The 13,613-nt window shown below is 45.5% G+C and overlaps 1 protein-coding gene across 1 annotated transcript; it reads right to left on the reverse strand.

The window, feature by feature from the left end:
• Positions 1 to 892: 892 nt before the first annotated feature.
• Positions 893 to 7,648, reverse strand: LOC310784940 (uncharacterized protein; the record flags this gene model as incomplete). Its single annotated transcript, XM_083645961.1, has 4 exons — positions 893 to 2,345; positions 3,821 to 3,933; positions 4,591 to 4,617; positions 7,529 to 7,648. The coding sequence occupies 4 exons, from the start codon at positions 7,646 to 7,648 to the stop codon at positions 1,997 to 1,999; spliced, it is 609 nt and encodes a 202-aa protein (XP_083502087.1). The 3' UTR covers positions 893 to 1,996.
• Positions 7,649 to 13,613: the final 5,965 nt, after the last annotated feature.

A 13,613-nucleotide genomic window follows, 5' to 3' on the forward strand; every position in this document is an offset into this window, starting at 1 on the left:
AGCAGGAAGTGACGTTCACTTTGGCTCTCTATTGTGGTAGCCTATCTTCTAAGGAGGAGAGTAGCATGAAATGAAATATTCCTCATATGGCGGTGGAGACAGTGCTTCCTGCTAGTGTGGGGACCCGATACAGACTAGTTTTACTAGCTGCCACCGAATGGGGAACGTAGCTTGATCAACCTGGATAATGACACATTGGCCTGGCTTGCCTTTTTGTATACCAACTTCTAAATCCCCTCTATAGCCTAGGCCCTAGTAGTGTAACTGGCCAAATGAAGGCAGGAGTCACAGATTAGAGGAGAGAGACCAGCAGAGTTCAGGTGACTGGTGTAACCCATATGAAAAATAGGGCTACTGAAACTCTACTCTCATTTAGAGGTGTAATTGCATGTTATTCCCAGAGGAGGGCGCAATACACTTGTCTGTGTCTGTTATTCCTGGCATTATACCACAAAATTTGGCTCAACCTCTCACTAATTGCAACAAAACCAAACTCAATGGATTTTTGTGTCCTCAATATGTTATAAATGAGAGTTTTAAGTAATCCTATGAGGGGGGAGTTTAAAAAAAATCACCTAAATATGATCCTGTAAATCAGACACTATATCAGACACTATATATATATATATATATAGAGAGAGAGAGAGAGAGAGAGAGAGAGAGAGAGAGATATAGATGATAGATAGATAGATATAGATAAATAGATATAGAGATAGATAGATAGATAGATAGATAGATAGATAGATAGAGATATCAACATTAAACTTTCCCAGTTGATTACTTACATTAAGACAAGTATTTTTTGTATTACAGGTTTTGTCAACAGTTTTTTCCTGACTGTCGACAATCATGAAAAAAAAAATCGAATTTACTTTGAATGAATGAATGAATGCTTTATTTTCGGTCATAGGTTATAATGAACCACAAACAAAATGTAACAATTTGTGTGAATATACAGCGAGAGAACATCATCATACATGTACATATCAAACCATTTCACACAAATACAATTTATACAATCAATGACCGAAAAAAGGAATACGCTGAAGCCAAGGCTTATTTTTTGCCTATCCTGTATAATCCATGAGAAAAACCCAGAATATCTGCAGCAAAAAAAAGAATAGAAAGAAAGACAGAATTTACTGTAAGTTATAATCCTGAATTATTTTACTTTTTAAGGCTTTTTTAAACCTCAACAATGATGTACACAATTTCAAATCATCACAAAGGCTATTCCATAGTTTAACTCCCAAAACTGAAACACATCGAGATTTGACATTAATTCTCGCTTTGCCCGTTTTAAAAATGCATAACCCTCTTAAATTATAATTTCCTTCTCTTAATTTAAAAAAATGTTGAATACAAACTGGCCGGCTTTTGCTCATAACACGGAAAACAATTTCTAAAGTTTTTATATACACAATATCTAAGAATTTTAAGGTGCAGGACCTTATGAATAGTGGATTGGTCGATTCGAGGTAACCAACTTTATTTATTATTCTAATAGCTCTTTTTTGTAGTTTAATAATAGGATCTATATTTGTTTTATATACATTACCCCAGACCTCAACACAGTATGACATAGGCTATAAGTCAGTCAATAACATCTCTCACAGATTTCATTTTCAGCCTCATCAATGCTAACCTGACGTTGCCAGATGGATGGATGGGTTTGCTTCACACATGTGGGATTGTGAATTTGTGGAACAATGCCGCCCCCATCTGGCGGAGTCAGGCTACATCAATGCTGGTTGGTTTCTAAAAAGCAGACATGGCTGCAGGGTCCTAAATTAACTTTGCTTTTATTTGTATTTACCAGCGTCATCAAGACCTTTCTTTAAATTACCCGTTTTAAATGTAAATGTATTATCCTATAATAAGAATGTGAAGTCAAGTGTCTGTGTGTGAGTGTGAGCAGTAAGTATGTGTGATTCCTCCTGTTCCTCTTTAATGTGTGGGGGCTCTGGGTCCCCCTGAAGCTGCTCTCCCTCCTGACTCATCCAGAGTTCCTCCTGTTCCTCTTTAATGTGTGGGGGCTCTGGGTCCCCCTGAAGCTGCTCTCCCTCCTGACTGATCCAGAGTTCCTCCTGTTCCTCTTTAATGTGTGGGGGCTCTGGGTCCTCCTGAAACTGCCCTCCTTCCTGACTGATCCAGAGTTCCTCCTGTTCCTCTTTAATGTGTGGGGGTTCTGGGTCCTCCTGAAGCTGCTCTCCCTCCTGACTGATCCAGAGTTCCTCCTGTTCCTCTTTAATGTGTGGGGGCTCTGGGTCCTCCTGAAGCTGCTCTCCCTCCTGACTGATCCAGAGTTCCTCCTGTTCCTCTTTAATGTGTGGGGGCTCTGGGTCCTAAGAATTGTAATTGTAGTAATTGCAGTAATTGTAATCAAAACAGTAATATTTCTACATTATCTAATGGTGTTAACTTCTTGTAAATGAAATAATGGTGAAGTTTAACAATTCATCAATAGACCCTTTTCACAGCAGCGATTTTGACATGTCAAAGCAGGGTAAACACAGGTGTAACCAATAACATTAATGAGGGCCCTGACACCGGAACACCTAAATCAGGGGTGTCAAACATACCCCTGGTATGGAGCCTGGTGGCCAGAGCCGGCCCGCCAAAGGGTCCAATTTAGCCCACAGGATGACTATGCAAAGTGTGAAAATTGCACTGAGAGGTCCTTTAATCCAATTTGTCAAGCTCAGGCGTTGACACCTACATAATAGTGATGCAGTTGTAAAAGCTAACGGCCAAAACACACAGGACACGTAAGCGCAGCCAGTTTTCATTCGGCGCCCATGTTAACTGATCTGACTGTCCGCGCCACGCAGCGTAGTGCGCTGCGCTTTAGTTCGGCGTCTGTTCTATTTTTTACACGATCCGTGAGCGAAAGAGACTGCAGGAGCAGGGGGAAAGAGAGAGAGGTGGGAGTGACGTTGCTATCTGAAGTGGGGTTTCAGGTGGTCATCCGGCACAACAGAGCTAGAGAGACAGAGACTATAGACCTTGTTAACAAACACTCTTTGTCCTACTGTGGTCAGTCATTCAGTGTTTACCCCAATCCCAAGACATGGACATGCCATAAACAGTTGTCATCAACACATTACGCTGATGCCCGGGCCGGAAAAATGTGCTCCCTGTGTGGACAGCCAGGCGCCTGCTCGTGAGGAAAATGCACTTCGCTTCCACGTCCTGTCTGTCCATAGCGTAAGAGGTACCAGGATTCAGGAGCAAGTCACAATATTAAGTGTTTTCTGTATTCCTCACTAAATGGTAAACTATTTTCATAACCTTGAATACAGAGAACTGCACAATTGCCATAATTTGTAATGCACAGTTACAGACAGTAGATTTAACAATATTTTTTATTGCAAATCAAGGTACAGTTGTACATTGGTCAACAGTAAAGCAATCATGCAGACAGTAGATTTGATATGATAGGCCTATGGTAGCCGAGATGTGAAACCGTGGTCTTAAAATATACCTGTAGTCCTCATCTTTACACCAAAAGAAATGGGGAAATTTGGAGGTGTTGTTATTTATAGGTTGTTATTATTATACATTGATTTTCTTTGTCTGGCCCACTTGAGAACAACTTGGGTCCCATGTGGCCTTTGAACTAAAATGAGTTTGACACCCCTGACCTAAATGGAACGGAACCATCATTAAGGTTTGGTTACATCTGTGTGTTGCCCTGCTTTGCACGTCAAAATGGCTGCTGTAAATTCCCCGGCATCCCCTCAAGGACCTCTGGTGGTCCCCGGACCCTACGTTGAAAGCAACTAGGTTTACTGATTATTATGGGATGCACCTTACTCACCTAAAGTATCTCTCCTCCTCCGCTGCTTGTCGCTTTCCAAAGGCTCCTCCTGCCTCCCTCACTGAGCCTCCTCCGCCTCCTCCTTTCCCTGCTCCTTTGCCCAGCTCGCCGAGCTAACGTGACAGTCAACAGAGAGAATGTTTCGTTGAATGTTTTAATCAAACTACACCATGATCAGATGGCAGCAAAGAGAGATGACAGACACACACATTCATTGATTGAGAGAGGATCAGCTCTGTATATTTCTCAAGTGATGACATTGCAGCAGGACATTTGCCTAGCTAGATGCGAGCATGCACATTTTTATTTTATTTAGCCCTGAAAATTGATCATTATTTTTTTTATTAAGCGCTTGTATTCAGTCCATCCGCTGTCCAGCAACAGTAGGCTGTGAGTAGCTCCAACATGTCGACTCGCTAGTTAGCTAGCCTGGCTAACGTTAGCAAACTTGCTGTCAAACAAAGTTAGCATTTAATTAAAACGCCATCTGTAAATTAAATTGTAATTTACAGCTGCTTCGTAGATTGGATGCATGCCGAACTGAAAAGCAGATCATGTTGGTTTAAAAAGGCTATTGAATTATACAGTAGTAGGCTATGTTATTGTATGTTATTTTGCAGAAAAGAAAGGCAACATAATAACGCTAGCTAAATTGCTGGAGGTTCAGGCAGCATACGAGCGAACATTAACTGTCTGTACTCTGTTATGTAGCGTTAGGCACTTGTATTTTAGAGCGATATTACAGAGCTGTCTTTGAAGATTAAACTCACCGTCCATTTGCACGTTTTTGGTGGCTTCTTAAAGAGAAATTAATCAATTATTTCACAGAGAACGACACATGTGTTGTGCAGAACAAGCTGCAACTATAGATAGAGACACCCTAACTTCCAGTCACTTCCTGTATCTGTGCCACTTTCACGCCCCCTAGGAGACTGGTCAGCCAATGAAGTTTCATAATATTGACAGACAGCCAATCACAAGCCGAGAACCACGCCCATGTAGGAGATCGGAAGAGTTCAATCGAGAGCTCCAGGGATGACGTATTTTTGTAGGATGAATGCGGAAGTCCCGAACTTCCTGGTTCTTCACTGTTTCTGTCTATGGGATTTTTGAATGGGTTTTCGGCGCGATGCTTCAAATAAGGTCTGTGGGCAACGCAAGTTTAATCAAACGCGAACGAAGGTTCAGCGGGATAATCTTCACACATGAGGACCACTTTCATGAGTTTTGTAGCGTAAATGCGAGCCCTGGAAGTAAAAAGCTCGTGCTAAACTAATCCAGAACTACACACGTCGCATAGGCGTCCACGCGAAGGCGCGAGAGAAAGAATTTCCGCGTTCACTCGTGATGACGTATAATATCCGCGTCGACATTGTAGTCTCATTTAGCCGTTTGCTAGCTAGCTAGCCACCCTTTTAACGGCACATAAAAGCTTCAAAACTCATAAAAGTGGTCTTCATGTGTGAAGATGATGTTACTAAACACTGGTTCGCGTTTGATTAAGCCAGCGTTGTCCAGAGAGATTATTAGAAGCATCGCGCCAAAAACCCATTCAAAACTCCCATAGGCGAGTTTTGATGATTTCCGGACTCGTTCCTGGACCTCTCTATTTCTTACAAGTGGCGGAGCCGAGTAGCCTGACTCCGCCAGATGGGGGCGGCATTGTTCCACAAATTCACAATCCCAACTCCAAGCAGCCTATATTCAACATGGTCTGTAACTGTAAACACACCATCTACCTGAGTGAGCTACAATCAGACACAATTCAGACACAAATGGTTTCCAAGATAGTGTTTTTTTATTCATGGTTGAAAAAGACCATGAGAGAAAAAGAGGTGGTCGTATTAAGTCCGTAGATGGTACAGTATAATGATGACACATTTAAATGGGAAGAAATAAAGAATCACTCAAATGAAAACCATGACTATATACAATACACAATATATACAATATACAATATAACAAAATTGAAAGAGGCCGTTAAGTCGACGGAACAAGCTCTATGCATTTTAACGCCATGCAGTCCTTCACCTATTGTAAAATAAGCCACTTGTTGTGGCGTTAACAGAGGCCGGGGGTTTGTCAGGCATCTCACATTAGGTGAAACGTGCCATTCTCTGTCTCAGGCAGTGGCGCCCGTTCAGGTCACTGTGTGAACTGTTGCTATATTTGCAAGCACATCATTGATCACACATCAATGCCATTCAAAACAGAATTGCGTCCCCGATGTCCACAGTGTCTCGACCGCAAACCGGAAAGCAACAGATACTCATTGAGAAGTGGATTTGTTTTGAAGTGGAGTTTTAAACAGGAGAGTCTCGGCTGAGGGGCTCTGACATGCAGCATCATAGTAGTGATCATATCATTCACATGTTTTGTAACAACTGTACCTACTCAATGATACGCCATGACATCTAGATGCAGTTCCCATGTGGTTTTTTAAAAGGCGGTGGTTCACAGTGCTCTCTCACAGACAGTAACAATGGCTCCATCGACACAGCGAGAAAAAGCTGAATAAAACTATTTTTCATTATCCGCAAACAAAGCCAATTATCGAAGATAAGACATTTGTCACGGCTTTCTGCCTTTCACTGAGATGGAGAGAAACTAGGGAGCAAACGCCAAAGAAAATTAAAATGGAGAATCTTTTCTTTTATACATTCCTTCACTGAGCAAGATATCAGAGGCTACTAACTGTCCTCAACACCTGAATCCACTAGCAGACTTTCCATAGAGTATCACTTGTGGAAGTACCAACACGCACCTAGTGATGTTGGGCCTGGTGTTGAAGCACCAGTCAGAGTGCTACTTGTTATGATTCCACTGTGTGAAAGGTTCAAATAATCTCATAAAGCTCAAAGCACTAAAACAGCGTGAGTTCCAATTATAATAATAATTGCAACAAAGAATGGATTTTGGACACATGAATATGGACTTAAACAGTATTTTCCATCCACTGAAGATCGCCCTACTGTGGTTCTACTCGCCTGCTAATGTGTACTTACACTGCATAGTGTTGTAGCTTTCACTGTCAAAATTGACCACCGGTTAAATGAGAGGATACAAGCTACTGTTTTTGCATTCCTTGTTTTTAAAAGACACTTGGACATGTTTTCGATACAATCCCAATACATTCTAGTGGTGACATCAGTTTGAGTAATATTCTTAAAAATAAAATAAAAATAAACGAGAGCAATAAAAGCCCAAAGCTCACATCAGGTGTGTGAGGGAACCTTAAGTAGTAGACATGCGTAGAAGAAAGCCACTCCGATGGACCAGAGGAGACAGAATGCATCACTCGCTCACAACTAAAAGCAACGATTCATTAAAAACCTTCAAGCAGTTGAGCCTTTTTAAACTATATACAAAATTGGCACACGCTAACAAAGAACAACAGGTTAATTAATGAGCAGAGACGAATGATATCAAAACAAGGAAAAGCAGAAATGTGTGTACGAAGTGTGGCTTTGCTCAAACGGTGCAATGGTCGCAGACAAACAGCAAAGTGAAAAGAGGCAGAAGCCAGCCGTGAGGACCCATCCGTTATTGGCCCGATCTAGTCTGTCTTTTCCTTGTTCTTCTTTATGAAGGAAGGAGTGCAGAACTCCTTTTTCTTTTTGGAGGGCGACTCGTCGCCCGCCTGGTCGCCCGCGGGCTCCTCACATTAGGTGAAACGTGCCATTCACTGTCTCAGTCTGAGGCAACAACAGGGCCGGGCTCGGGGGCGGCGGAGGAGTCTTCGGCAGGAAGTGCGGGGGCGTCGGGCGCGAGCTCGGGAAGGGTCTGTCTCAGCGCCCGGAGCTGAGTTTGGGGCGACTTGGCTGCCATTCTGGGTCGGGGTGCCGCTCCGTCAGGTCCAGTTTCTCTGTCACAGCAGAGGCCCGCCTCGCAGGCCCGGTACTCGGGGCCGAACAGGGTTCTTCTTGTGAGTGCCCAGGAGAGCGGCCCGCAGCCGCAGGCAGGGTGCCGGGAGGTACTGCATGTAGCAGTTGTAGGCCAGCGCGGCCAGGAAGAGGAGGAAGAACAGGAGGAAGAGGAAGAGCAGGGCCGTGCTGTTGTTGTGCTGCAGATCTTCGGCTGCCAGGTCCTGGCTCTCCGGGGAGCATGGGGGAAGGTGCTGCTTGGGCTGGACTCTGATGGTGCTGCTGGGGGGCGGGGTTAGTGATGAGTCAGTTTGGGGTGGGGAGGTGACAAGGACTGTGGCTGTGGAGCTGGGGGGGGCAGGGACCGAAGTTAGTGGAGGTCGGCCCGTCTTAGCATTACCCTCAGAGGCCTGGCACTGGTTAAACCTCGTCTCCGGGGGTCGCGGGGTAGTGATCCTGGACAAAGAGAAAACAGACATTATTTGCGTGTAGAGGTTCATACAGTAATGGCAGATGCTGTATCACTTCCCATTTAAAGCAATATTCTACTTAGTTTTAACATGGGGGTTATTTAAGCAATATAGCATGAGAGCCAGTGTGTTGTGGCAAATATATCCCGCTGCTCAGCTGTTATCCCACGAGGCCGCAGGCAGAGTGGTTCTATCATTCTACGGTCTACCGCTGCTAGGTATAACAGACCGTTGCTATGCACGCCATTCTGAAAGACTGGAGGACCAAGTCCAGTCATATCAATCTGCAGAAAGAAGTCCGGTAAATTTAGCTCATTCGCGACACCCGGTGGCAAAAAGTGTTACCGTAGCTTTCTTTAGTACGTAGCCGTGTAATAAGTGGTAGAATGTACAGGGAGCCGGTCATTATCATGAAATAAACCCCATAGGGTGATCAGGACCCTTAAATATTATGTTCATGGCTGTCAAGTGCAAACAAGCCCCATGTTAAAACGGAATTAGTTTGTTATCCAAGTTAGTTTGAACATTGGGGTTGTTGTTAAAGCATTAATATTATTATACTTTAAGCTTGAGGATGACACAGATTCCGCCCCTCTCTCACCTGGATTGTATTCGTGACACCTTTGGTGAGAACGGCCATCTTGCCCGCCACGGTCTTCAGCCCTTGATTGAACAACGGCCATCTTGGCCGCCACAGTCTTCACCCCTTGTTTGAACTGTGCGATGTCTGGGCGGGTGGGGCGTACGCTGTCTAACCCTGACACTCCTGGAGAGGAGAGGAGGAGAGGAGAGGAGAGGGGAGAGGAGAGGAGAGGAGAGGAGGGAAGAGGAGAGGAGAGGAGAGGAGGGGAGGGGAGAGGAGGGGAGGGGAGGGGAGGGGAGGGGAGGGGAGAGGAGAGGAGAGGAGGGGAGGGGAGGGGAGAGGAGAGGAGGGGAGGGGAGGGGAGGGGAGGGGAGGGGAGAGGAGAGGAGAGGAGGGGAGGGGAGAGGAGAGGAGAGGAGAGGTGAGGAGAGGAGAGGAGAGGAGAGGAGAGGAGAGGAGAGGAGAGGAGAGGAGAGGAGAGGAGAGGAGAGGAGAGGAGAGGAGAGGAGAGGAGAGAGGAGAGAGTCAGCACGAGCCAAAACATTAACAGCATCTGCTTTCTCACAGGAGTTTGAATTGCTAACAAACGAGCAAATTTCACAATCCACTGTGTGCACTGTGCGCTCGCTCACTCACTCACTCACTCAGCTGTGTCAACTGCTCTCTTACCTGTGCGGTCACTGCCGTCCCCAAACAGTTTTTGAGTAGCAGCCATGTTCTTGAGTGTTTCGGACCGGAGTTCAGGACGGCAGCTGATTTGCAGCATCTTTGTGCAGCTGTATTTGATCCCGACAGTCTGGAGGGAAACACAAGGTGTTAGTAGGTCCTGCTCAAAACAACATTTCATCTTATTCACACTTCACTGTAGGCAAACCAACTCACCGGGTACTTGGCGGTGCCTTCGTTCAGCCGCATCACATTTTTTGCAATGAGCTGCATGATGGGCCTGAGCTGGGCCTCGCTGTACCTGGACTGGCGTTGTTGGAGAGAAGACTGCAAACACAAGAGAGAGAGAGATCAGAGTACTGTCATTTGCCTGATGAACTCATGTTGACTTGCTATAGTTAACCTTTGAATCCATCTGTAGGCCTTTAGACTTCAGTCAACTCACCCAGGACAGTCCATCCAGCAGGAGCTGGGCAAGACAGAGGGCAGCAGCACCAACCTCTGAGGGACGGTACTGCACCATGTCATAGTTGCTCAGTGTCACCTCCATGAAGTACTGGGCCAGCTGCTCGGTCTCTAAATAGGACTAGACAGACAGACAGAAGACAGTCACTTTAATAGCCTTGATGACATCAACTGCATGAAGACAGTAGACAAAATATAGATTTATGGCAGTTGGCATAATACTGTATATATATACTCACACTTGCAACTTTCACGGCCCTCCCGAGGAAGTCCATTGGTGTGGGGCGTCCCAGCTCAAAATTGAGCCTCCTCAGGATCAGCTGCTCCATGCTCAGCATATCTGCCTTGAGGAAGGTCTGCCCTGTGGTCTTGGCGTCGGCGAATTCTGTGCAGCCTGCAGTCCAATTCTCCTCGTACTTTGACGCCAGCCACAAGGCAGTGACCCCGACAAGGTCCAGCTGGTGACGAGGCACCTCCTGGACCTGCGGCACATATAAGAAGAAGAGTGTTAGCTAGCTGCTATATAAGAAGAAGAGTGTTAGCTAGCTGCTAGTTCACAGAAGATGAACGAGAAAACATTTAAAACAAGTTTGTACCTGGAGAAAACGGTCCACGATGGCGACGGAGAGGTAGAGCGTCTCTTGAGTCAGTGTGAATGGTGTCAGTGTGAACCGGGAGTGAATCCTCACCATCCAGTCCACGAGACCATCACGCATGTCTCCCGTGATCAGTTTTCCCTGCAGGTAGTCGCATCGCACTGGCTGCTGGGCCTGTGGAGACGGAACACCTTGTCATATAAAATACACACTCGAGCATACCAGCTCAAAACAAACTAATCAGGGTGGTATTATATTATATCAAAATAAACTAACCAGCGTAGTATTCGATTTTTTATTATATCATTTTAATTATTATTATATTAATGAATCAATCAAAAGCATAGTAAGCGCAAATAAAGAGCATGTATTACCTCAAGGGGGTACAGATACGCATATATATCCTTCACATACTCCGAGCAGAGCTCTGGAAAGTCGGCGTCAAACTCGTCGACATCCATCATCTCCAGCGTCTCAGAGAATGCCTGGCAGATGTCCTCCTCCACCTCCATCATGGAGACATCAGAGGTCTCCTGTCCTCCAGGCTGCTGAAGGAACACAGTTCAAGTGATTGTCACTCAGTCAGGCTGTTTATAAAGACTGTGAGGATGTGGCAGCTGTTCTCTACACATACCATATTACAGTATATGAGACACACACACACACACACACACACACACACACACACACACACACACACACACACACACACACACACACACACACACACACACACACACACACACACACACACTCTAGTGTGACTGACTGATTGTATGGATTGATGCTAAATTAACTCTCATATGTTAGATAACAATTCAGTGAGATTTCACATGACTTTGGCACCTTGTAGCCTACTGGCAGTCAATACAGAGCAAAATATCCTGAAACTCATCACACATGAACGCAACTCATCTGTTTTATAGAGGAACTGGCTCAGTCAACAGCTTTTATCCATGTTCAATTCAAGGAAAATGACGCTGGTGTACGGAGAGCTTTCCCCAGCGATGGGCGTGGCCTATTTCCTGCAGTGTCTCTGTGTGTGTTCTCTACCTGGCTTCTGCGAGATTTCTTCTCCACAGCTTCAGGTTGGTCAGCTGACTCATTCCCCTGTCTCTTCATGGCCTGTCGGGGCCCAGAGGAGCTGATGGAGCCGGAGAGGACCGCAGACACAGCCTGTCTCTGATGAGGAAAAACAGCAGGATAGACAATGACAAACAACTCCACTCCATTTCTACTTTTTACATGTCAGCTACCATCCTCACAATAAACCCTTTCCACTGACATCCATAGTAGCCTATACACAGAGAGGCCATACATATAAGTTAATTTAGATTAAATAAATCCAAATCACTCAAAATAAAATACATGAAAGTAGCTAATATTACACGAATACTATTTTTATTCTCAGATTTGCATAAAACTATCTCTATTTAGATAGAGAGATAACAAAATAGCCTAGTAGCCAGGTTGAGAACCACCTATTACATGATGTACAATGTGTTGCTGTGCTAGCCTGTGACAGAGACATAGTTTAGCTAACCTCTGCTAATGTTTGCATTGGAATATGTAAATATCTCTGAGTCATATAGGGCCAGCTAGGCTACTCACAGTCGGTCTGATCGGTCGTGGTGGGGGGAACATCTTCCTGAACTTCTGCAGGTCCGAGACTGGAGTCTGGAAGTTATCAAACAAAGCAGGCATGAGGCAAAGGCTAGCTGAGCAGAGGCTACATTACACAGTGGAGTTTGTTTGCACCTAAATACATCCATGGTTTGCGCAGTCAGCTGTTTTCCTATTCTTTTTTCGTTCGTTTCTTAATCAGTCATCCGGAGGAAAAAAAACGTCACGCACAGAATCCTTGCAAACTGAGTCCGATGCGTTGTATTATGTTTGTCAATACGAGACAAATATTCGTCACGTATCCACATGACAACATGATCAGACAGACAGCCAGCACAGCAGTGGTGATGATGTGGACTGAAGCAGGCGACAGGATGGTGACCATCACTGCGCCTCCGTGTGGGCCTACAGTCACCTTGCCAGCAAGCCAGCGCTGTGGGCCGTCATGTCGAGCTTTGCACCCCCGCCGAGAATTGCATCCCCACCACATTTTGGGTCTGTTTTAACTTAAAAACAGGGATGCAAATCTTGGCAGGTACAAACCGCCGAGACTGGCCTCCCCCTCCATAAAGCTAGGAGAGACCCCCCCAGGCATCGAGGTCACCTGTAGCCGGATTTTAAGCACCAAACTCGGCCTCCATGAGCCAGAAGAGAGCCCCAAGCATGGAAGTCACCTCGATGCGGATTTTATGCATCAAAGTCGGTCTCCATGAGACAGGACAGACCCCCTGGCCTTGAAATCACGTCTACCCAGACAATTATATCATTTGTAAACAGTTAAGTTTCCGTATAAATCATTACAATACGTTCCCGTGAGATGAGGATGCATTTGGCGGCGGGGCATGACTCGGCATGACACCGGGGCTCTCCTCCCCCGCTCCCCGGGGAGAGAGGGAGGAGAGCGCGGCGGCCAGAGGTGGAGAGAGCCGCCGCCTCTCCTCCGCGGACTCTCGCTCGGCCGCTTCTGCTATTTTTCAACTGCATAAAATGGTTGCACACCAAGTCCGTATTTTTCGTCCGAAATTGTCGAAATAACGTCAACAACTAGGCTATCCATATTCTACGATAGCTAGATGAGTTTAGCTAGCTAGGTTCGGTGAGTTCAACAACAAGCAAACTGTCATTAGTTTCAAACGAGTTGAAAGCCTCCGCTCTGTAACGTCAACAACATGTAGGATACAAAGATGGTCAAACTCACGTCAGGGGAGGGTTGATACCGATACGTTGGCTGCATTCGGCTGAACATCGTGGTTGAGGTCGAGTTTAGCTACTGGTAAAAAAAAATGCGACTGCACTGTTGCATTCCCTGGTGATCCTGACTTGGTCAAGGCTCTCACCCTAACTTAACTAACGGTCTGTAGCGTTAAACCAATCAGAGGCCACCCCAAATTCGAACTCACTCGACCGCGGGAAAAGCCAACTACCCACAGGGTTGCCAGATGGGCGGGATTTCCGCCCAATTAGGTTGGTTTGGGGTGGGAAATGGGCCTTGGGCGGGTTTACACTTACAGGGCAACTTGTTCCCAT

Source organism: Poromitra crassiceps, assembly GCF_964638095.1.
Source record: "Poromitra crassiceps genome assembly, chromosome: 11".
In the NCBI taxonomy this organism is placed as follows: domain Eukaryota; kingdom Metazoa; phylum Chordata; class Actinopteri; order Beryciformes; family Melamphaidae; genus Poromitra; species Poromitra crassiceps.